Raw genomic sequence first — 26087 nt, forward strand, 5'->3', positions numbered from 1 at the left:
CTGCTGTCCAGTTAGAGACAGTCCCCCCCACACAGCTGAAATAAGAGCTTCAGTGCCAGAATCCACTCAGCCGTGACATGATTTCAGCCCTTCCACCATGAGCTCACTGTCTCCCTTCTAGTCTACTGTAGTTATTGTTTATATTGTTGCCTGTCTATGTGCTGAATGACCTCTGAGATTAATAATCTACATACATTAGCCTATATCCCAACACACAGCTCCTTGGCCAAAATAATAACATGGAATATGCTTTTTTACATTTAAAGTGATTAAATAACATAACCAACCATGCTGAAAAATATTAGTGTGCATAGTTTATTATTGTTCAAAGTAACCCAACAGTACAAAAGACTAAGAATCATTATGACATATTTATTGTTAATTGTTTGTATTGTTAAGTAAAAGTGATCTTTGTTTTGACTGAAAACGCCACACTGACTACTTGAATGATCCCTCTGTGTGCTTGGTGGTGAAAGCAGATTGTGTGTGAGTGTGTAGTATTAGCTGCTATTCTTGTCTCGTCTCTGAGAGGCGAAGGTAGACGGGTGCCACTGGCACACTGTGGGCACACTGGCACCCTCGCTGCGTCTGTACACCTCGGCGCCAGTCTGTGTGGGCACCTGCTGGCACGCCACCTGAAGAGCTGTGTGAGACAGACAGACATCAGCGTTAAATATGCTATATATATATATGCACACGGCGGGGCAACCATATTTGCGGAACCTGGGAGTCGATTGGCGCTGATGGGACACTTGTTTTACAGCGGTGGCTACTACTATTAGGGCGGGGTTATGGGGAAAACGACCTCGCCAGAACATTATTTACTATTCGTATTCTCTGCCTACCGGGTCGCTACTAAAACGGCCCTGAGTCGGCTAAGCGAACTTCGCATCGTTCGACACGGCAACTCGCTCGCTTTAGCTTGCTCGGTGGTGTCTCGCGTCGCTCAAGTTCGCTTGAGATGGCGGGCCTCCGTCGTGGTCTAGTCCATTTGGAACACACTCAAGGACACTTTGAGACCCCCTGGTGTAGCAGAGTGTTTCCAGTGAGCCAACATGGACAATATCAGCACGCTGACTCTGTTTAAGAGTTATTCTGTGTGCATAGAGGGCATGGACAATCAAATCGATATGGTTGAGCCTTTTCTGTACAAACACCACAATTACCGTAATGTCACAAAGGAGAAACATGTAACAGCTATTAATTCACTTACACACTGCATGTGAAGTCATTGCAAGTGAGAACATCCACCGTCGTCAGTCAGAGACACCATAATAACACAGATGTGATAGAAATTACTGTAGTTACATTAATGTTAGATGGCAGACACGGTATCAACATCCCTCACGTGAGCTCAGAGCTCTGTAGAGTCTGAGCTCATGGTCATGGGGCGGTGGCGCTGACCCAGGCGGGCCCAGGGCTGACCCAGGCGGGCCCACAGGGCTGGGTGAATAGGGCCCTGATGGACCAGCCGGGGGGCCATGGGTGATGATCAACACTATGAGCTCACTGTGTGTCATTTTTACTTACAGTACCATGACAGCACAAGGGTTGTTGTCCAGGAGGACGCTTGTTTAGCTGTGCATGTTTACCTTAACCCATTTTGGGGGCCGGGAACCCCTTTTGGTGTTTTAAACATGATGTTATAATTTAGCTATTGAAAAATAGCAGATCTACAAGCTCGTAGCGCGCCACCGAGTGGCGCTACGAGCTTGTAGGTCTGCTATTTTTGAAAATTCGTTAAAATGTGGCGCAAATCATTGAATATATATTTCAGAGTGAACATTTTTAACTAAAATATTTGGTTCTGAGGGGTCCCTGGAACTACATATTTTGAGATGGGGGGTTTCGTGTGGCCCGATAGAGATAATTCTGGGGGTCCTTGACATGAAACAGGTTGAGCACAACTGACACAGAAACATAGGATTTAGAAGCCTTTTTTTAATCGACCTCAGTCCAAAAAGGATTAAAGGAGCTTATTTTCAACCTTATCTTCATATTTTAGAGTAACACAGTCCTGTCGTACCTCCCACAACTCCTGTATTGGAATTCTCATAGGCAAATCTTAGTTTGTGGCATATACGAACTGCGTTCCAAAAATAAACAAACCACCCCATTGATTTTGCAAGGTATGTGACTGTGTCGTTTATGATATTGCGTTACATTTGATAACATCTGTGTTTGGAGACGTTTGGATAACTTTGGGTAGGGTTGAAATCGGGGCCGATCAGGCGAACACATCATTGTCAAATAATCGGAATCGTGTTCGGGACATCCCTAGTATCAATATTATATCCATATAATTATATTAGACTGGATATTGTCTGTGATTTGAGATATTGTGCTATTGTGATAAATAAATAAAAATCGGATCTGGAAAAATCTGTATTGGCAGATACTCAAAATCAAATGATCGGAATTGGATGGGGGGGCAAAATTATGCTTGATGCTTTCTATCTACAGTACGTACAGTATCTGAGTAAAATCTCCACTCCAGCGTCATTTGTTTAACCCATTCTGACCTGAGATCAGATTCTAAAAATGTCAGTCGTTCTTCGATTTTTCAAAAATATCAGACCTACAAGCTCGTAGCGCGCCACTCGGTGGCGCGCTATGAGCTTGTAGATCTGCTATTTTTCAATAGCTAAAGCATAACATGATGCTAACACCAAAAGGGGTGCCCGCCCAAAATGGGTTAATTCTGGAACACAGTTCTTATATGATGTGATTTAAGATTTGCCATTGGGATTTCCAGTGAAACACAGTCAGATTTTGGTGCTCACTAATGTAAAACATGCCACAATTTCCGTCATTGATGGGGATTCCAGGCTAATGGAAAATACTGCCTTTCTCCTCCTGGAAAGTTAGCATGATGAAATGGAAGCCATTTTTCTTGCATTATTAATAAAAGAAAAACTTTGAAGTCTTGTTTGAAATGTCCAGACCTGCCTATACTGAGGCAGGGTTCTGAACGATCCACAGCCCTCCTCTGAGAGACGGAGCGAGTAGACAGAACAGTGAGCAGTAGTAAGGACCAATTATATAGAACATTGGTGAAGTGGTACTGACTCCTTTTTATTAGACGTGTGATGTCATTGATGTGTACGGTCGGCATCTATCCTGGTGTGACTGGCGTCCCCCAGTAGCTCATTGTAAATCGCTCTGGATTAAGTCAGTGCTAAATGCCTAAATTGTATGTTTGGTAAAAAATGTCCTTGTCCAGAACTAAACGAAGCAGCGAACAGTAAGGCCTCACTCACCCCTTCGCATCTAGCATACAACATTGTTGGATGCTAGATGTAAGCAAAGGGTAAGTGTCATGGCCGCCCCAATGCATTTCCAATAGAAGTCGCATGGTTTGACACAACATTTTTGTTGTACGGCTTTCGGCTGTGTTTCGACTGCCCCCCTCCCCCTCATACAACAAAAATGTTGTGTCAAACCATGTGACTTTGATTGATTGAAATATTTATTAACAGTTTGTAGAATTACAGTACATTTCAAGCACAAACTCAATACAAAGACTGTTGCAGCCATCCGTAGGTGCCCTTTGAGAGTGGTTTTGAAGGAGTCAAGGGATTCACATGTCTTAATGACTGTTGGTAGGGCGTTCCACATTTTGGTGGCATAGGAGCGAAAATAATTTAGTCCCTTGTTTGTGCCGAATCTGGGTTGTACATGGTTTGTTGCACTCCCTCAAATTAAATGAATTGCGAGCTTGCATCAGTAAACAAGTCTCATGCATCATGCATACATCTGTTGTGAAGGTGTTTGTGAGTCAGGCCTAATGCTGAATAGAAGCTCACCAATGGGGACAGGCAGTATGACGGAGGTAAAGTTGCTGGGTAAACCTTGAAGTCCTAGTAGCTGGTCCTGGGTCAGGCTGTTGACTGGACGAAGGGGAACGGTCAGTCCTAGTAGCTGGTCCTGGGTCAGGCTGTTATCTGGAGGAAGGGGAACGGTCAGCACATCTCGAGTAGATCCTGGGGATGGTAGGCAGATAATGTCATTATTAATCAAGGACAGATTTGGTTGGTTTACCATCACACATGTCCCAGTGACATGTTGTGAGCTTTATGCTTCTTTGTGAAACACTTTATTCAGTGCTTTAAAAAAAATCACACCCGTGTGAACCGAGTGGTGCAACTCCCCTCTCTCTCCCCCCCCCCCCCCCTCCTCTCCTCTCCCCTCTCTCTCTCTCTCTCTCTGTAAAGCATTTACTAAAAGTAAATGCTTCTAGTGGAGTATACGGATGCATACTACATGCAGCTATATGCCCTCTGCCCTCTCACTACATCCCTGTGTTTTTTTTATTAATTATTATACATTTATTTTAAATATATGCAACACTGCCCCCAGCTTGGCCGGGTGCCTCCTCCCACAAACGCAAATGGGAATTCAACTGACGTTCGCTGTAGGAAGCCAAAGATGGAGCATATGGCTTTCTCGCTGTAAATCCATGACCAACCAGCAGGGGGCACTATCCCCCCATGCTGTTTGGTCATGGTTGCAAAGCAATTCAGCAAGAGAAAATGGGGGAGATGGGAGTGAACAGCCACAGCTGTACACTGTCCTGGTGAAACCCCTATATTTGCAATAGCCAAAGTATAAAATAGGGATTACCGGTGGTGACTACATGTGTATCAGAGCAGAGTAGGCACTAGGCACGTGGTTGTCTGACTTGTCTCCCCCTCCTCAGACCGACAGTAGGTGGGTTGGCTACGACAGGGATCACAGCTGGTGGGGGAATTGGCAATGGCTAAATTGGGAGAAAATAGGAAGGAAAAAGGTATCCGACAGTGATTCCTACCTGTTGGTAGAGCCTGGTGGCGTTCCATGGTGGCTTCCTCCCCGAGAAGCATCTCCTGGAGCAGGCTGTCTATCCTGGCGTCGCCCAGTAGCCGTGCCAGCTGCAGCGTCTCCACCATCTGCCACGCTACGCTCTGTAGCGGGGGCAGCATCAACAGGAGCTCCCCGAAGCGGCCGCGTTGCTCGCACGTTGCTTCATCCAGCAGCATCTGGGCCTGGAAACGCAGATGGCGTACCGTCTGAGGGCTCTGTAGGCCTGGGCAGTCTGGAATCACATGTACAACAACACAATACTACTACTGTACAGGTTGTCTGAGGGCTCTGTAGGCCTGGGCAGTCTGAAATCACATGTACAACACAACGATAATACTACCGTCTGAGGGCTCTGTAGGCCTGGGCAGTCTGAAATCACATGTACAACAACACAATACTACTACTGTACAGGTTGTCTGAGGGCTCTGTAGGCCTGGGCAGTCTGAAATCACATGTACAACACAACGATAATACTACCGTCTGAGGGCTCTGTAGGCCTGGGCAGTCTGGAATCACATGTACAACAACACAATACTACTACTGTACAGGTTGTCTGAGGGCTCTGTAGGCCTGGGCAGTCTGAAATCACATGTACAACACAACGATAATACTACCGTCTGAGGGCTCTGTAGGCCTGGGCAGTCTGAAATCACATGTACAACAACACAATACTACTACTGTACAGGTTGTCTGAGGGCTCTGTAGGCCTTGGCAGTCTGAAATCACATGTACAACACATCAATACTACTACTGTACAGGTTGTCTGAGGGCTCTGTAGGCCTGGGCAGTCTGGAATCACATGTACAACAACACAATACTACTACTGTACAGGTTGTCTGAGGGCTCTGTAGGCCTTGGCAGTCTGAAATCACATGTACATCACAACAATACTACTACTGTACAGGTTGTCTGAGGGCTCTGTAGGCCTGGGCAGTCTGAAATCACATGTACAACACATCAATACTACTACTGTACAGGTTGTCTGAGGGCTCTGTAGGCCTGGGCAGTCTGGAATCACATGTACAACACAACGATAATACTACTGTCTGAGGGCTCTGTAGGCCTGGGCAGTCTGAAATCACATGTACAACAACACAATACTACTACTGTACAGGTTGTCTTAGGGCTCTGTAGGCCTGGGCAGTCTGGAATCACATGTACAACAACACAATACTACTACTGTACAGGTTGTCTGAGGGCTCTGTAGGCCTGGGCAGTCTGGAATCACATGTACAATACAACGATAATACTACCGTCTGAGGGCTCTGTAGGCCTGGGCAGTCTGAAATACTACTACAGGGAGGGACAGGTGAAGTGTGGGGGAAACGTCTATCTACTGCAGAATGGCAAGTGTAGTAAAGCAATTATTTACCAATTAAGGATCTCCTACTTGGATCAATTAACTAATTGTGCATACCTACAAATCCTTAAAGAAAGCTTGGTCAATGTATACTAATGGACATGATTATCCACGGAATAAAGAGGGCCTTGTGTGTATATGTCTATTGTACTGTAGCTTATTATTCTATAGATTACGTTTTTGATATTTTGAATAATTCAGAAGCAGGCTTTGTTGGATAATTTGTCTTTTTTTTTTTTTTTACATATCGATAAATATATAGTCGACTAAATCAAATAGTCTGATTAACCACTCAAGCCCTATTTTTTCAAATTGGACAAAAATAGCGGAAATCCCCGATCGATTATCGATTACCGTGATTACCCTTATCTATGAAATAGATTTGTTGTTACTGAGGTACCCCTAATGTAACTGCCACATTGTAGCTGTCATGGTGTGAATGTGGGACGGGTTGTGCTGCTTTTGAGTCCCATTGACCAGTTTAATAGTTCCCTGGTCCTCCAGCTGTAATCACAGGACCAGGCAAACAGGCCATAAAGTCCTGCATGCAGCCAGCCAGCCAGCCACCTCTCCCTGTCATCATCACACCATCATAGTATTATTAGATTCCCCCACAGTGCGGTGAAACTAGACAGCCCAGACTAATGTGCATGTTCCCAAGGACAGAAGAAAAGAGAGACCCAAGAGAAGGCTGGCTAGAGCTAAAGATTCCTGCAAGGTGTCTCTGCTTTTAGTCTGGGAGACTGTCTCCGCCATGACAGTGGAGCATGACAGTCTGAGATTGGTTCTCAAAGTGGGGTCCTTACTCCTTAGCCCCCCCCCCCCCCCCCCCCAGGGGTCCTTGAAGGGGTTTCAGGGGGTCCCCAGCTAAATGAAGTAATATAGCGTCACAATCATATTAACCACTTTAATTTTATATTTTGGATATTCAGAAAAAAAATGTTGATTTACAAGCTCCCAATGCGATCTATTTCTCTTTTTTAATTGAAAAATCTTGGAAATGTTTGAAAGTTCTGCAATAATTTGGAATTATTATAATATTTTAAACACATCTTCTCCTCTGGCGGTCCCTGGCACAAACTAACTGAACTTTTACATGAACATGTTTGAGAAGTAAGCATTGCAATAATAGCATCAGTGACAGTGACCCGCATGTTGAATTACTGACCGGGGTCAAAGAAGACAATGGTTCTAAGGCAGGCCACCTCTTTGTCAGTGATGTCCAGATCTCTGAGAGGTTTGACCAGTTCCTCCTGGACACGGACAGCCACTCTGGACACCTCTAGCTCTGCACCTCTCACTGGGATCACGAAATCATTACCTAGTGTCCACCAAACAATGAAAACATATACTATGTATCTATGTTGTAATTGTAAATTGCAGTATGAATATGGATACGCATAAGACAGTGGTTCCCAAGTTACACTTTCTGATCAGGACACACACGCACACACACACACACACACACACGCGCACGCACACGCACACGCAGAGACAGACACACACACACACACACACACACACACACACAATAATGATAGAACAAAGCCTTCGTAAATAATATCTATATTTATTACCTAAAAGGATGAGATTATTGTACGGTAGAGAGCGTCTGGCAACCCCTAGGATAAGGTGTTCTGCAGAGTGGGCTCGTAACAGGGACACCTGCAAAGGCACACGGACCCAAGTGATGTCAGTCAAATACAGCTGAACATTTTAAAATAGTTAGCGAACCAAACTACTGCTGTAAAATGAAAACTAGTGTTTTTTTACCAGAATAAACGCTACGATGATCTGATTCTGAATGACTGTTGTTGTAATACATGCATGCAGGGTTTAAAGCTAAAACTAATCTCACAACTGACTATTTCTGTTATGTTGTACTTGTAGTACCAATCTGTGTTGTACACCAATAACACTGGTGCTGTTTCCTGAACAATTAGCACAATATGTAGAATTATGATGTTTATTATATATAGGCTATTATCATTCTAAACTAAACCTATGTTCTTGCTGTTCTACTGAAAGCCAACCAGTCAATCACAGATTGAGGCTATATATATTTTATGAAATGTCAGAGACTAAGGTTTTATGGAAGATGCTTCTGAACATGAAGTTACAATTTTAGCAATATATTGTATTATTGCTAGTTTTACCTATTCTGATACTCTTTAATCTTAGACAAATGACTGATCCATGTGCATGTTAAGGTGTACAGCTAATGCATGTTAAGATTCTATAGTATGTATGTGTGAGGCTTTCATACCCTGTCGTCTATTGGGAGGCTGCAAAACTCTGGGATGCACTTTGCCCATTCCACCAGCAGGAGGAGCTGCTGCTTCATGGACTCGAACACATCTCCCACGCAGGCTATCTTTTTGGCGTTGATGTCACAAATCATAGGCAAGGCCATGGCTGGGAACTGAAAGTGTCAAAGGAGAGCATCTCACTGGGCTATAGGAGGTGTTGGTGGGAATGAACTGGAGGAGAGGGCGGATGAGTTGGGGAATGCTAGGCAAGATAGGTGTGTAATCAGTGGTTGAGAAGTATTCGGATTTTGGATTAAGTAAAAGTAGCCGTATGGCTACCACATTGTAAAAGTACATTGACATCAAAATATACTTGACAGTGCCGAAGTAAATGTGCTCAAATTTCAAACACATTTTCAAACCCGTCCAAGAATAGCCAAACTTGTTCTGTACAGTACTCGAGTAAATAGACTTTCCTCCACTGCAAGTTCTGGTGGGAGTGAAGATGGTACTTGGTGTGTGAGGTCGTTTTGTCACAAATAATTGTAACAAAATGAGACGGGTCTGTAGCGTGTATATAGGAAGGCGGACGGTGTCAGACAGTGATCAGAGCGCCTGGCTGACCTCAGCAAACATCACAGGGTGGAACCGTACCCTGGTCTCATTTACTGGTTCATTTGTCAATCATCTTATTTCATTTCTGCGCATTCCTTCCACATGCAAAACGGGACATATCTGGTTGTTATTATGCATCTGAAGGTAATTGAACATTGCCGAAACACAATCCCAGACCTATAGCGCTGCAATTAAATAGTCTCTGATTAGATGGGGTCCCTGGGCAATTTAGTACTTTCTAAGGAGTAACTGAATCCAGCCCGGAGCTCGAATCTCCAGGGAATTTAATGGCGTGCCTTGTCTAAAGTGCAAGCCTGTATCCTCACGATCTACGGTCGTTATCTGCATGTTTCTCAGAAACAGATAAGGGTTCTCTTGGCCGAGGCTGTGTGGGAAATGGAAGCCCATATTATTTCCAACAACAGACTTTGTATCTAAGAATAAGCGTAGTGTTGTGATTAAGTGACTGTGGTGATACCTGATGCACGGTGGCCTCGGCGTGCAGCAGAACGTTGATGGACAGAGTGCCCACCGTCTGTCCCTCCGCTCGGTAGCTGCTGATGCGGTCGCGTTCATTCTGCACAGCTGGGATTAAAACAAAGGTAGGGACCGTCAGGACAGTCTCTGTGTACTATAGGAGTGAAAGGTTAACCCAACTAATTGATTTGATCAATTATTTTAATACAATTATTATTATTATTTGGTATTCACTGTTTTGAGTGACAAAGCTTAAGTGGTTAATCAGACTACTCCCCAGAATGCCAAAGAAAAGGAAGTGTCTTTTTATGGCCGGCAGTGCACAATACACAGTACCAACTACCAACTAGTGCTGGGCAATTAACCAATCACACAGACATTTGGACCCAATAACCGCCTTTATGTTGCTCATGTAGGTTAATCCAATATTCGAGAAGCAATTTAATCGTAATAAAAAAAAGGTTTGAAATAATGTTGATATTGATTTGAAGTGATGTTGCGCCCAGTCCTAGTACTAACGCCATGCTGGGAGCCCAGGCCGTAGTGGAGGAGAGTCAGTGGAAAGTATCTACTCCAAGTACTGTTCTTAAGTACTACTTGGATGTAAACTGCTGAATACAGGACTTTTACTTGTAACACTTGTGTAACATTGCGGTAATCTGAGTACTTTGTTGTTGTTCTGCAGATCTGAGTGCTACTTCCACCACTGAGGAGAAGAGGAGGGAAAGGTGCTTGCAGCGTCTCCTGAAAGGTGCATCATCTCACAGGTCCAAAAATACCTTGTGGTCCTGTCCTCCACGCTCACCTTCCATCCTGTGTGACAACATGGAGGACGTTGATGCTGTGTGGCTGCGTTAGCAGCTGTCCCGACAGTGGAGGAGAGACGGCAGCTGCTTAAAAAGCCTCTCCATCGGCCGAGGAGACTGATAGGTCGGCTCTCCACCAAGTACAGGTACGACGGTCTAAATTAAGGCTGCAACTATCCATTATTTTCCAAGCGATATATAGTTCTATTGTTTATTTTCGATGAATCGAGTAGTGGTGGGCAGAGACTTAACCACTGCGCCACCTGAGCGTCTAAGCCCCTACGTTTCTTTATTGTTTTATTTGGTGGTGTGATAGAACAATGAACCACTTAAAGCCCTCTGGCTCTGTACCATAGGTTTGCTAGTATTTCCTTTTACAACCAAATATCTTCGCTGAATCAACAACTCGTCTCAAAGTGACAGGCTTTGAGCTTGTAGATCAGCTATGTTGGCCAAATGTTCGCCTCAGAATATGAACTCTGTGGTTAATTGAGAAAAGCATTCATTTCACAGTTGAATATACCGTCAATATTGAAAAGATGCGTGGTGTTGAAATGGGAGGAAATTTGAAAGCCTGAGTTTTCTTTGCCATTCGCTGTCTTGATTTAAAGTTGGGAAAAGTTGAAAGGTAATTAATTCCCTCCTTTATTGTATTCAGCACATTAAAGGTTTTATGACATTCATTTATTTTTGTTTTTGTTTTTTCTTTTAGGTTTTATGACCTCAATTACACCCAAAAAACCTGAACTTTGAACATTCAGTGGATTTTCTGTGGTCTGACGTAATTCTTTGGGGTTTGGAAGCCTTTTGAGCTACAATGAAGACAGGCAATACAGTGAAAACAGTGACATCTGCTGGCAAATCCCATTGACATATATGGGATTTGCAGGCTCTTACATCACAAACTGCCGGCAAATCAGAGCACCTGTTTGAGCCAGAAAACCCCAGATCACAGAAAATCTACTGAATGTTAAAAGTTCATGTTTTTTGGGTGCAATTGAGATTAGAAAACCTAAAAAAAATAAGAACAATTCCAAAACCTTTTTTTTTAAATGTCACAATCCCTGTAAAGAACACAAACCTGATTAGAGTGATCAGTATTTTGATTCTGCTGATGATGGTATGTTAAATATAACCTTGTTCCCAGTTTTATCTCCACCCCGTGGGCGATTACGCCTGGAGACACCGCAAGTATCGAACCGGAAGTACACAAAGTTCAGAACGTACAGGGCTACAGTACATTTAGTCACTTTTGGCAGTAGTCTAGCCTTTCATTGAATCCATCACATACATTGACATGCGGAATGTGTGTGTGGGGGCAGCTTGATCACGTGGATTTGTGCTTCACAGGTGATGCTGTTGGGCAGAAACCTCGTATCTTAGATCTGCTATGTTTGAATTCTCTTTAAAAATCAAAGTCAAATTGATTATGTAGTATTAGTCATTGGGTTTTATAAATATAGAACAAATAAAGTATCAACTAGATTGTATTTGTGACTGAATAATAACTACTAATTATTATTCAGTCACCACCTCCTTGTTCAAACATTGGATTGAACGGAGCGCAAAGATTCCAGTAACGGCTTTAGAGAACATACAAGCTTTCCACTCTGACAGCGACGATATTTGGTGACCCCTAAAAGAAATTCATTAGAAAGAGAGCAACGCGGTTGGCCTCCGTCTGATTCCAATATGCCCCCACAAAGTCAGACAACAAGGCCCAGTCTCTGAGCAATCAGTCATCAGAGCTGTCCTCTCGGCAACCAATCAGGAGCCTATTAACCCATTCTGAACGGGAACCCGTTTCGGTGTTAGCATCATGTCGTGCTTTAGCTATTGAAAAATAGCAGATCTACAAGCTCATAGCGCGCCACCGAGTGGCGCGCTACGAGCTTGTAGGTCTGCTATTTTTGAAAAAAAATCGAAGAACGACTGACATTTTTTGAATCTGATCTCAGGTCAGAATGGGGTTAATCAGACCAGTGTGTGTCCGCAGTGGAAACCTCGTATGAATCTGATCTCAGGTCAGAATGGGTTAATCAAACTGGAGCAGCAGCGAGAACAGGAGAGTCCCTTTCTGCTCCAGCGACATGGCCCTGCGTGACAGTGTCACAAATGACTCTTCTATGATACACCGCTTGAGTGATAGATTGAAACAGCCCCGATGGTGGTGAGAGAGGAGAGAGGCTCTGTAGTCCAGCCATTCCCAACCTGGTGGGCATTTGCAAGTGGGCACTCGGTATAAGATTTTATTGTTAATATGACAATAATGTATAATTTAAAAAATATAAACGATTAAACGAAAATTAAAAAAAAAAAAGTCATGAGGTATGTTGGTTCCATTGTTCAAAGTCGAAACACAATTGATTGATTTGAACATTAAAATAAACATACTCTGAAAATGCACATCTGACCACATGGTCATAATGATGAGCCACGGTTTTCGCTTTTGCGATTTTCAAGTGGTCTCTAAGCCAGAAAAGGTTGTGAAGCGGTACTCTAAGGCTGAATTTATCTCTGCCAGGCCGAAGGTGTGGCCGGAAACGATGTATTCGCCCCTGTCCGTGCGCCGTGTGTGTGTGTGTGTGTGTGTGTTTGATTGATTGAAATGTTTATTTCACAGTAGGTAGACTGTAGGTTATTTCAAATGAAAGTCAATAGAAAAACCGTTACTTTGTGGATGACACCATGAAAAGCACAAGACTCGTTTACATCGGGGCCCACAATGTTCAATTCAACAGAATAACAAGACATACAAAAATACAAAAACAGGAAAACATCATATAAATAAAGGGAAAAACATGTACAGTATGGGGAAAAGGCGGTGAGGGGGGACTCGGACTTTATTTAATTAATTTAATCTGGGTTGCACGTGGCTTGTTAAACTCCCTCTGGTGTTGTGAGTGTGGACTTCGTTGACATAAAGGAAGTATTTAGAGGTACATGGTATCTTGGTGGTGTATCGAATCTTGAAGACCAGACCCATTGCAAGGTGCTGTACTCTGTCGTCAACCCTAAGCCATTGCAGACTATCAAAATGGGCAGGGGTGAGGTGGGTTCTGGAGCCTTGTTTTAAGGGCCTTTGAGGTGCATGCATAGTCAAAGAAACCTGTACAAGGGCTCCTGTTAGGGTCCTCGAGTTGTTTTTGTGGACCAGGGAAGGAGATCCTGTACAGGAATCTTGTTCTTTGTTGACTTCTTTTCATCACCGGAAAGATTTGCCTCCAGTGTGTGTGTTTGTCCGTCCATCCGTCTGTCTGTGGACAGCTGGACTGAGCGATGTGAAAATGTGCTCACACACTCCATACTAGAGGCCAGAGAAGAACCAGTGGCCCAGGTTTTTCCACAACGGCCTGTCGAGGAAGAAATGCCACCCTTTTCACATTGTCCTGTTATAGCACCACCAGCAGGCAGGTGTTTTCGGGAAAGAAAAGAAAAGAATCGTGTGAGGGGTGCAGAGACACCGATGGAAAATGGGTCTCAGAGGTACAGACACCAGTGACCTCTGGGAGAGGAGAACGTCACCTTGAGGTTCCATCCCATCGCTCTGTCTGGACACACAGCTGTTCTGGTAGAATATTCAGTCTTCATCTGGGGAGGCTACTGGAGAGAGGATTACTACAATGTGCTTTATACATTTGATGTTGACACCCACATATTGTACTTCAAACTCAGGGTTTCTGGGACTGTTCCAGGGTTTAGGGCAAGCCACTCAGTCTGTGTCTTGGGGAAGGGACTGTTCCAGGGTTTAGGGCAAGCCACTCAGTCTGTGTCTTGGGGAAGGGACTGTTCCAGGGTTTAGGGCAAGCCACTCAGTCTGTGTCTTGGGGAAGGGACTGTTCCAGGGTTTAGGGCAAGCCACTCAGTCTGTGTCTTGGGGAAGGGACTGTTCCAGGGTTTAGGGCAAGCCACTCAGTCCGTGTCTTGGGGAAGGCCATGTTTATCCATGGAGGATGGACCAAAACGCAAATCACTGGCACGTACAAGTTGGACACCATCGCAATGGTCTGGTCTTCAATCAACACCAGAGACACTCTACACCTGGTTCATACCATCACTCTGCCACCATCATCGGGACAAAATGCTTGTATTTGGGGGCTGGGGGCACCAGTGGGTGTATTACAACAACATCAGAGTGTTTGACACAGAGACCAACCTGAGCACACCTTCTGCACAGCTTCTTCCAGAAGAACGCAGGGGTCATTCAGCCTTTGCCTACAACGGAGAGCTGTACATATTTGGAGAACTTCAATGATCTATGGAAATTAAATCCAGAGACCTTCTTCTAGAAGAAGGTTGAGCCCAAGGGGAAAGGCCCATGCCCAACATATGTGCCGTTGCATGATGGGAGATTGTATCATCCTCTTTGGAGGATACAAACACAGAGCCTACAGACCCACTGATGGATGACCTGTACATCTTAGACTCGAGTCCTACTCTTAAGATATTATGTAAGCTAGCAGTTACTCAGTGTGGTCTGGATGGAACAGTCTGAACTCCCAGGTGGGAACTGGCAACCAACAATAACAACATAAATGTGTGACGATGAAAAAGAAGGAAAATAGAAATAAAAAATCAAACCGGTCTCACAACGGGTAAGGGCTAGTACTGATAATTTCAGTTGTTATTATAGAGTACCTATGACTGTATACAGCCAGGGAGAGAAGCATGGAGGCCTGCCTGGCCCTGTAGTAGACTGCATGTAATATTATATGACCCGTTGTCTCTGGGCCCTAAATTAGCTACGGCCACCCTGACCCTTGGCAGAAACACTGTCCAGTGCTGACTGACCAGAGCAAGCCCAGTAAACACTGCTTGCACCATCTCTCCCATGGCAGTAATATTTACTGTATTACATTAGGAGTTCTACTTAGAAAGATCTTTCATATAGGAGCTATCGTGTATCGCTCACATGAACAGAGTGTAAAGAGCTTTGAATGGCTGAGGAAAGAAGTAATCCTCTCTGTAATCCAGACTCCACTCACACCCTGTCCATGCGAACTGATGATCACTGTTGATCTGATGTAATAATATATTGATGACCACCTAGAATATCCCTGCTTATCATTGGTTATTCTCAGGTAACATTGCCTTATTTAGTGGAGGACTGGGTATACAGTAAGGGCCGATTCATACTCCTATTTTACCGCTGTTTCGGCGCTGTAGTGCCGAAATGATTTCGGCTCGTCAGAAAATTTCAGTAGCACCGAAGAGCCGACTTTAGGGCAAAATACTCTGGTCTATTCAGCTAATATTGCAACCTCCATGGACGCTTAAATGCTTTTAATAAACCTTGCTAAAACCGAGTTAATGTCTATTGTCATCTTATACTTGGATTAATTCCACATCAATACCGGTTTGATTTTTCATATTTCATCCTGATTGGCTAAGATTGACTTCTACTACCTGGCCTGGTGGAGACCGGTGGAGCACATCTTTCTGTCGTATCATGGTGTCAAAATGTCAGATCTACAAGCTCACTACACGCCGCATATATCGGGCTTAAAAGGTCTATACGTCTGAGGTTGCTTTGTTTCACTCTGTGTGTTGTAAAACAAAACTCACATTAATTCAAAGTGGTTGTCAAAATGTACATGTGAAATGGCGTTGTGGTTTTCAAACTGCCTGACAAATCAGTGAGGCAGAAATATTCCTGGTCTTCTCTTCGGGGAGTTTAAACTTTGGTTTCTCTTTTATGTAACATTCCCTCCCTGGGACAAGGAGCTCGGAGTCGCATGTCTCTATTGAGAAAACTGCAAAGCAAATATTTGCCTATACTCCAGCCATGTTAATTATTCATATGAGGAGGCAATCCATGGTTCCTCTAATCTCATCTCTCTTCCCTGGTTATCTGTGTCAGCTACTGGAAGATAATGCCAAACGGTACATGCACGGTACACATGTAGGCAAAACATGTTTAAAAAAAGGGGGGGAATATAAATATTAAATAAATAATAATATATATACATATAGAGATATACTTTATTAGTCTCCCGAGGAAGACATTTTGTCTTAGAAAGCGTAGCCCTAGTCCATGTCGCCGCAGTGCAGTGCCAATATATATGTATATATATATTGTATGTATATGTATATATGTATGTATGTATTTCACATTCAATTCAAAAGACTATAACTAAAACTAAATCAAACCTCGCTGTCAAAAATGAACACTGTACATAACCTCTGCAACATAACTGTAACTTATTTAATACGGGACCTCGGTGAAATGATCATCATAATGTTATCGGAGATTACTCCAAAATGCAATTTTTAATAGAGCCTTTGGGCACAACAAGTGTACCATGCAAAACAACGTAGACGTGACTGTTGGCCATAATGTGACTTTTATGTTCATCTTTTTATTTTTTAATGGGGCCTTTTATATTTTATATGAAAAGTAGAAAGGTTTTTAATGGTTTTGTTAAAAAGGACATTCATGGAGGATTTGAAATTGAGATCATTTTCGCTATTGAAAATGTGGATTGTTTTGTCTATTAAATGTTAACCACTTAAACCCTAGCATTCCTATTCTGGGAGGGAACATTTTCCGGAAATTGCAGATCTAAAAGCTTGCAACACATTGCAATGCAGTGAACTCAACAGCGTTGCGAGCTTAGAACTTAAGACACGCAAAATACAGCCCATTGTGTCTTGCATGTTGGGAGTGTTATGGCCGCCTCAATGCATTTCCAATGGGAGTCACATGGTTTGAAGACACAGCCTTGTTGCATGGTGGGGGGAGAGCAGAAGACAGCCATGCAACAAGGGCAGCGGTGGCCGAACGGTTTGCGGAGCGGTCTTGATATCGGAAGGTCGCTAGTTGGTATCCCCGGACCGGCACGTTAAAATTACCACCGCTGAAGTGCCCTTTATGGACAAGGTATTGAACCTCTACCATGAAATGTTCCATGAGCAGGGCCTGGCTGTAAACAAGTTCTTGAGCTTAGTCCAGTTACCCTGGGTAAACATAGTACCTTTCCTTTCCTTTTGGTTGTGTCATGAAACCATGTGACTCCCATTGGAAATGCATTGAGGCGGCCATAACACACACAGAAGACAGTGTGTGGTGAGTGAGGCCATACTCATACCATACTGGAGTACAGGGAGTTTGTTTGCACAGGGTTGCTGCGATCAATATGATGATATTGGATGATTCATTCCAAATATATTTTGTACAATGTCTAAATCAATATTTGCTTAATATGCCTCGTGGTTAGAATAGACACAAGATCATTTGGGATTCACTTCAATGTGCTTTTTACCACAGGCTATTCATTTTATCATCTGCTTTTTTTGTGTATTGTTCACAACGGTAAGAGTTACTGCAAACGTAACTGCCTGAATTAGGACATTCATAAATTACGACGGTTACAGTATGTAGAAAAAGGCCTTTTCTGTTAGGAATTACTGTACTCCACCAAGGTCAGTGAATATTAGAACAATGAGCTGGGCTGTATCTGTGACCATAAACCTGTGACCGATTTACTTTTAGTTATTTTTTTTGCAATGCCCCATACTTTATTATTTTCTGTGGATCACATACAACAGGAATGTAAAATAGAAATCATACTGTTTATGTCTATAATATTGTCAAACTTACCCTTTCATGCACTGAGATATTTGCGTTTAACCATTTTGGTTTGTATTATAAGGTTTGTTGCTTGATCACATTTGGACAGAGATAGACTATTGATGGAACCTAGAGGTGTGCATGCCGTAGCTGCTTCAGCACCCTCTAGTAGTAAATGTAGACTGACATACATACAGTACATAACAGTACATACATACAGTACTGTACATATAAGCGTAAGACGTATGTATGTACGTACATAGAGTACATCTTATCTTACAAGTGAGAAGTATAGCGGAAGACGTGCCACCGTTATCACTGCCCCCACTTTCCATTGCTATTTTTTTGCCCATTACATCTCTTAAGTATCACACGTGACATTGCTCTCTAGTCCTACCATGTCTGCCATATTTACTTTGCCCCATTTTGCCTCTGCTGCCTATCACACCGGACTGCTCCAGAAGGCAACGCCATTAGCCGATCACGTGACCTAGTCCATTGCATGTTGGGTTACAGGTGCATGATGGGAAGCTGAGTTTTATTTTATTATTATTATTATTATTATTATTGTTTCCCCTGGTTCCCAGACTGGTGCGCAGCGTAGGCGCGCAACAATTCTAGTACTGTATACATGCATGCAATTTGGGTAAATGTTGCAGCTAATAACGGCAGGTTGACAGCACCCTAGCAAGACCTATGTTGTAGAGTGCATTGCTGGAATTTGGCAGAAGTAGCGGGATTTTGGCGCTCGCCGCTCAAGGAAATTATGTTTCATTTGCTTCATTTGCTTTACAGATGTAAACAAAGGGTTTGTTTACATCTTGCCCCAATGCATTTTTTTTGTTGTACGGCTTTCGGCTGTGTTTCGACTGCCCCCCCCCCCCCCCCCCCCTCATACAACACAAATGTTGTGTCAAACCATGTGACTCCCATTGGAAATGCATTGCGAGCTTGCACCAGTAAACAAGTCTCATGCATCAGCTATACAACAATCTGTTGTGAAGGTGTGAGTCAGGCCTGAGGCTGTGGGACCAAGGCTAGGTTGACCGTGGGTACATTCTGCTTGTTTCTCACCTTCCTTTCTCATCCCCGCTCTGAAACATTTCCGTAGCCTGCAGCAACGACACTGGTTCCTTTTGTCTTTGTCCACGACACATTGCCTGCTGAACCTGACAAAATAGACACACGCACACACACACGCACGCACGTATAAAGTTTGTTATACAGTTCCTCTCATGGGAACGCCGGCGAGCCCACAGCTATATCTCACCATTGATTTTTCAATCCTCTGTCATTGCATATAGGTTATTGCTTCCATGTCTGGGCAGATCCCAGTAACTCTGACCCACAAGTTGTTTTCCTCTATCCTCTATGATGGATGTTTCACCTACTTGTATCATCACACTGTGCAACTTAAGTTAGTATTGGCTGTGTTTCATTTAGCTTCACAAAGCTATCTGTCATTCAACCACAAATGGAGTTGTCAATTTGGTTGTCACTATTCTGGGCATGTCATTATAGATAAAAATGTTTAAAAAAATAATAATGTCCCAGACTTTTTCTATAGAATTTAAAGAATATTAATAAAAAAAAGGGAAAATAGCTGCTGTACAAGCTCACAATCTCTCCCTAACCAATGTCCCTGTGTCGTGTGACATGTTATCTTACCTGCAGGTATAGGCGTGTTTCTTGCGGACACTTCTCCTGAAGAAGCCCTTACAGCCATCACAGCTGAACGCTCCGTAATGCTTCCCCGTGGCTACGTCTGCACAGATGGAACACACGCTCTGGGCACTGGGCTGCGGCGGCAGAGAGGTGGGTGCTGAGATGCTTGACTCTGTCGATTAACACATGATAGTAGGGGTTAAACTTTCAATCAAACTAACAAACTGTCCGTCTGTGAAGAGCTAATCTCTGGCACCGTTAACCCGGTCGATGCCACATTTTGCAGACACACTCCCTGGATGCCAACGATGAACCTCAAAATGTACAGAACGGCCTGTTATAGCGCCACATATTACTCCTCCAGATTCTGTCCAAAAATCGTTGCTCACTATCTCTATAGTCATGTGTTCAAGATGGATCTGTCCCATATTATATATTCCATCCTAATTGGCTAACATTGGCTTCCAAAGTTTGCAGGATTGGCCCTTTTGAAACAAAAAGCCTCAAATCATGAACGCAGCGTGCAATTTACGTGAAATCTTTCACAGACTTTCCTACTAGGCTGAGGAATATATCCCACCCTTTTCACATTGGCCTGTTATAGCACCACCAACAGGTGTGTTCCAAAAACATTTTTTTGGAACAATGTTGATATTAAAGAAATTAAAATAAACGTGCTTCTCGATCTTAGAGGGTATGCGCGTGACATCATCATCATACCCGGAAGTTATGCGGGAATCCGCCCATACATCCAAATCAGCCCATTCATCCAAACAGAAAAGTCCTATTTGATCGCATTAAATGACTTCTAACAACATTAAATTCACTTTGTCACTCACTTTTCCACTCGATCTGCCATTCACTTTATGCATGCGCATACCCTCTTCGGGAAAAGTAATCGATAGAATCGTCACTAAGAACAATAGAGCATAATCGATAGTTGCAGTCCTACATAATGGCTATATAAATCTTACATTTTTATCCCACGATTTTGTAACCCAGTTTTCTTTTCACCCAGTGCCAATTATCTAATGTAGTCCTGGGCGCTACACTTCCTCTGCCAACCTGGGGGGGGGGCAGGGGACTGACCTCATGCCACCTTCTATGCATGAGGAGTCCAAGCTGCTTCTTTTCACCTGAGAGAGGGCAATTTCCCCGGCCGGACGTAGCGCGTGGAAGGGACACGTTATTCCGACCAGTTCCTTTCCCCTCCATCAGGCGCCCCGGCTGGCCAGGGGGAGGTAGTTTTAGAGACCAGGATTACTGCATGTTTTTGTGAGGGTATCTACCCTATGGCTATATAAAGACTAAAGTTTTTATTTAATGGACACTATTATATTCTGGTTTGAAGATTACTTTTACGTATTTTGATATTCCGTGCAAGGTTCTTCTTATTAATAACATGTATTTGTTGTTATTGTCGTGATGATGCCATCATGATGAGGATTATTGATGTATAATGCATTTCTCATATTCATTGCCGGAGGCAAACAACAGAGATCTTTGAAATGGAGACAAGAGAGGTAGTGTAACGGTGTGGGGACTCTGTATGGCTGCCAATGAATAAATAAACATCTGTGAGGCTGAACTAACAAGCCCCACAAGCATCTGAGACAGATCATTTAACTGAGAGAATGTCACCACTGTAGGACAGCAGATAAGCACCAACACTATTGCTGGACAGTTAACTGGAAATATATCGAAATTCGAAACAGATATTTGAAACCAATAACGGACTTAATCTTGCGCATGTAGGTTAATCAAATAATGGAGAATAAACAATATTTCTTTGTACTGTATATCAACGATTCGCTTCAAAAACATTTTTAGAATCAACTAAATTGATTAGCCTGATTAACCACGTGCGTGCGTGTGTGCGTGCGTGCTCTGCGTGCATCTCAGTCTGTGTGAATCCAGACCTAATGTTGAAAACTGGGACGGCATCAAAACGTTTTTTTTCCACTGAAACAATGGCTCCTGAAAGTGTCAGCCTCAGGTAGTTACTGTACGTTGATGCTGTGCAGATCTGCCTATATTCCCCACGCTGGGACAGACCTACTGTACGCTGTAGAGGGCATTGCTGGAATTGACGTTGACACTTTACAATTCTGTTTTCATTCTATGTGTATGAAACAAGTATTATTGGACGGAAAATATCGTATCCGGGGGAAATGCATCTGACTGATGTTTCCGACCCGACACTTCCGGCTATGCACTCTCTGCCTTAGGTTGTGACCAGGCTTTTCTCTCTGCCTTAGGTTGTGACCAGGCTTTTCTCTCTGCCTTAGGTTGTGACCAGGCTTTTCTCTCTGCCTTAGGTTGTGACCAGGCTTTTCTCTCTGCCTTAGGTTGTGACCAGGCTTTTCTCTCTGCCTTAGGTTGTGACCAGGCTTTTCTCTCTGCCTTAGGTTGTGACCAGGCTTTTCTCTCTGCCTTAGGTTGTGACCAGGCTTTTCTCTCTGTCTTAGGTTGTGACCAGGCTTTTCTCTCTGCCTTAGGTTGTGACCAGGCTTTTCTCTCTGCCTTAGGTTGTGACCAGGCTTTTCTCTCTGCCTTAGGTTGTGACCAGGCTTTTCTCTCTGCCTTAGGTTGTGACCAGGCTTTTCTCTCTGCCTTAGGTTGTGACCAGGCTTTTCTCTCTGTCTTAGGCTGTGACCAGGCTTTTCTCTCTGCCTTAGGTTGTGACCAGGCTTTTCTCTCTGTCTTAGGCTGTGACCAGGCTTTTCTCTCTGCCTTAGGTTGTGACCAGGCTTTTCTCTCTGCCTTAGGTTGTGACCAGGCTTTTCTCTCTGCCTTAGGTTGTGACCAGGCTTTTCTCTCTGCCTTAGGTTGTGACCAGGCTTTTCTCTCTGTCTTAGGTTGTGACCAGGCTTTTCTCTCTGCCTTAGGTTGTGACCAGGCTTTTCTCTCTGCCTTAGGTTGTGACCAGGCTTTTCTCTTCGCAGATGAGCAAGGCTGGGACAGAGGCTAATATTCCCAGGGCATGAACATTGTGTTGATTGGTCAAAAAGACAGCTTCCAGAGGAAGTAGGCCTACATATGTACAACGAAAGTCCCACCCTATTGACAATTCAATTTCTGCTGTAGTTCGGTACCAGGCTTTTCTTTTTGAGATGAGGAAAAGTTGTAAACAAGGTTAGATCATGAAACAACTCCTCATATAGGCCAAACACTAACTAGATTTTCCGCCATTTAGAATTTTCTTCAAAACAAAACTTTTCTACTCTTACAGATTTTGTCAAACTCACAAAATCACTTACATTATCACTCTTTAGACGTTTTTTATCCCATTTTTAGTCATGTGATACGCCATGTTTTTGCCGGCTTTCAAAGTTTGTGGGAAGGGCCTATTTAAAAGAAAATGTCCGAAATCATGAACACATTGTCTGATCGACCCCAAATTGGAACTGCATGTTGAGAGACCTCTATAGCATGTTGAGCGACCTCTATACTAGCATGCACCCCCAACATCACTTCAACAAAAGTTGAACCGTACTGGGCACCTTGGGCACTGACGGTGCAACCCACAACTTACATGCAGCCCTGGGTAGGCTTCCCGGTGTGGCAGAGATATGCAATCATATCATCACTGCCATGAGGCAGAAGAATTAACAGAAAATAAATAAAAATCTTATGCTCGGTTGTGAGCAGGGCTGGACTGGCCATATTCCCGGTGGGCCGCGACCGTAAGGGGGGCCGCCATGGTTTTTGACTGGCAGGCAGGCCAATAGGCGGCAGGCCACCAGGAAAGGTCCGGGCGTGCTGCCATTCTGCCAGTGCCATCATGATAATTTCACTGTACCTGTATCAGTGAGTGACATATAAACCCTCTTCAAAGGGTTGTGTAGTTGTCTGTTGGTTTGTATCATTTATGTTGTTCTGTAAAAGTGGTGGTATTATTAGGGCTTGTTTGTTTGTGTGTGCCTCGACGGAGCGGGCGGTAGAGTTTCTGCTATCTGCACGCTGGTTGTGGTGGGCTGGTCTGGGCCAAATTCACGCGAAGATGACCGGGCCGAATTTTTGTCCCAGTCCAGCCCTGGTTGTGAGCCTGTGGTCTGCTCTAGGAAGCATGAGGGCACTGTTTCACAAGTCTGGCACGGGCTGTGCCAGGAGGAGTGATAATAAAAGCAGGGTCATAGGTAGAGATATCTCTGTGGCTGCCAGACTTATAGTCCTCTGAGGAGCCCTGCTACTTATTACTCAGAGGAGCAGGAAACTCAACATTTAATTAAAGCAGTTAGAGGTCAGCAGTAAGCCAAAGTCCACAACCCTCCTCTGGCTAATTTTACATTGGGAGCTCTTTTTTAATTCAATCTCCCTCCATGTTGCTCTAAAAGTCTAAATTGCCTCCTGTCAGTATTCGATTGCTACAGGATTGTCTCTGGTATAACCACTGACCATCAAATACACTCCGTCGGCGTGGTGTTCCCCGCGCTCGCATGGACAATGGCTCCGGGCCGTAATGTATGTAAATTGCACACTTAGTTTTGGGAGACAGCGCAGCCAGGGATTACAATTTAACAAGGAGAATGCTTTCTGTGCTCAAAGATCGGGTAGATTGAATCAAGAGATTAGAATACATCTGCCCCTCGCAGTTATCTGCATTTGAAGTGCAGTCTACTGGTAAAGCATCTCCTTTAAGAGTGCCAAAGAAAGGCTCTGATTCAGCACAACAGAGCCTTAATGATAACTGGAAATGAGATTATGAGGGTTACCAGAGGAGGGAGGAACGAGGTATTTCCAGCAGCTCTTGTCCTTCTTGTGGGAATAAATGCTTGGTACTTTTGCAGCGTTTTGCGGAATGAGAGCTGAGGTCATTGCAAAGGCACTTTTTTTTCTGTCTATGTCATGAAAATGTGGCATATAGCTGTGTGTAAATGACTGTGTCTGTGCGAGTCCTATATGGGAAAAGCACCACTGGTCTGCACAATGCTTGCGAACGGCCAATACAAACATATAAAAAAACAATATTCGCCCATTTCAGATTGCTCCATTAAGGCTTAGACTGAGTGGATTTTCAGTGCTGAGAACAGCCTCTCATCACTTTACTTATATTAATGAACAGTGCAGTACAGAAAGCAATGTGTTAATATGGAGTTAGCAAGAACGCTAACCCTGCATGTCCCTGACATATACAACAATTAAAAAAAAAGAATCATCGTTTGTTTAGTTATCCGACATTATTCCTTGTTTTGTTACTAGTACTGCTATTGGCACAGCGTCTGATTAGGTGGCAGTGAATGCGCCGAGGAGAGGAGAGTGTCACCAACATACCTGCCATGCTCGTTTCCATGTGCAACACCGTGAGGTTGTCAAACGGAGCCACCACGGAGCAGGAGCCATCCAGGGAGATGGTATTGTAATCACCAGAGTCTAGTTTTAGCATAGTCCCCGTCAGCTTCATGGCTCTCATCGGTATGTTGACGCAGGCGGAACTAGAGCAAGTTGTGTTGACAGAGTTCTGAGATGGCCCGGTTGTTGTTCTCCACTGTCCAACTCACCTATTCAGTGAAGCTTCCATTTATCAGAGGCGTTCTGATCTTTTACACCAGCTTTTTTGGTAGTTTTCTTCTTTGTCCTCTTGGTCTGGTCTCAGTCAGTTAATATAAAACATTCTTCATTTCATCATCTCTTAAACGCTGTCATGGTGGATTGACAGACACTCCACTACAGTGACCTTTAGTCTAGATAAGGGTCAGATCCTAAACAGTTCCCCAGAGGAATGGAATGAGGTGTGTGTGTGTGTGACGTGTGTGTGTGTGTGTGTGTGTGTGTGTGTGTGTGTCCCCTCTGTCTGTTTGTTGCTCTCTTATCTCAGCGAAACACAATAAAAGGGAGGGTTGATAAACATGACTCACTCTCAGTGACCAAACAGCTCATATATACTAGATCACAGGTTTTCATAGAGGAAATGAAGATTATGCCTTTTATTATTGAATTCATGAGCTAATTGTGGCAGTTTGTAGCCAGTTTCAACCTTGTGTCCCTATTTTGTACATGCCATCATTATCAAAATCGAATAGCATGTTTTGAGCTTGTAGAACATTTTGCTAAACTTTAACACATATTATCGTCTCTTGTGGGGGTTCCAAGCTTGGGGTCCTTGATGTTTGAGAACCACGCTGATGTAAATGTCTTGGACAAGGCCAAAGTTCACTGATGCCATATCTATAGTGTTTTTTTAACCCCTTAAAGCCTAATGCTATCAGAGATCAGTGTAGTTGAATTGAGAGGCAGTCGGTTGCCACAGACATTGATAAGCACAACTTCTTTCACAATATGCAACGCTTCTTCGTTCACCTTTGCCCATACTGGGAGTGTGTGTGCCATCAGCTGTTTGGTGCTATTGATTAGACCTGGAATGATAATGCATGTTTGCAAACATAACTCTCCTGTGAACCTTTGCTACAGACGCAGAACTGTAACTGTAGGTCCCCCCAGCCTTTTCTGGATAGGGGCCCACTTGACTAAGTGTTCACGGCCCACCCATCTGGCCACCGCAG

General features: G+C 43.7%; 1 protein-coding gene across 1 annotated transcript; it reads right to left on the minus strand.

Moving 5' to 3' along the window:
* Positions 1-500: 500 nt before the first annotated feature.
* hnf4b (hepatic nuclear factor 4, beta) lies at positions 501-24997 on the minus strand (the record flags this gene model as incomplete). Its single annotated transcript, XM_080762619.1, has 11 exons — positions 501-643; positions 1349-1459; positions 3807-3944; positions 4811-5074; positions 7371-7523; positions 7780-7867; positions 8469-8624; positions 9545-9651; positions 18994-19088; positions 19588-19756; positions 24859-24997. The coding sequence occupies 11 exons, from the start codon at positions 24995-24997 to the stop codon at positions 501-503; spliced, it is 1563 nt and encodes a 520-aa protein (XP_080618745.1).
* Between the last annotated feature and the right edge of the window lie 1090 nt (positions 24998-26087).

Source organism: Protomyctophum bolini, assembly GCF_963924005.1.
Source record: "Protomyctophum bolini genome assembly, chromosome: 1".
Taxonomy (NCBI): domain Eukaryota; kingdom Metazoa; phylum Chordata; class Actinopteri; order Myctophiformes; family Myctophidae; genus Protomyctophum; species Protomyctophum bolini.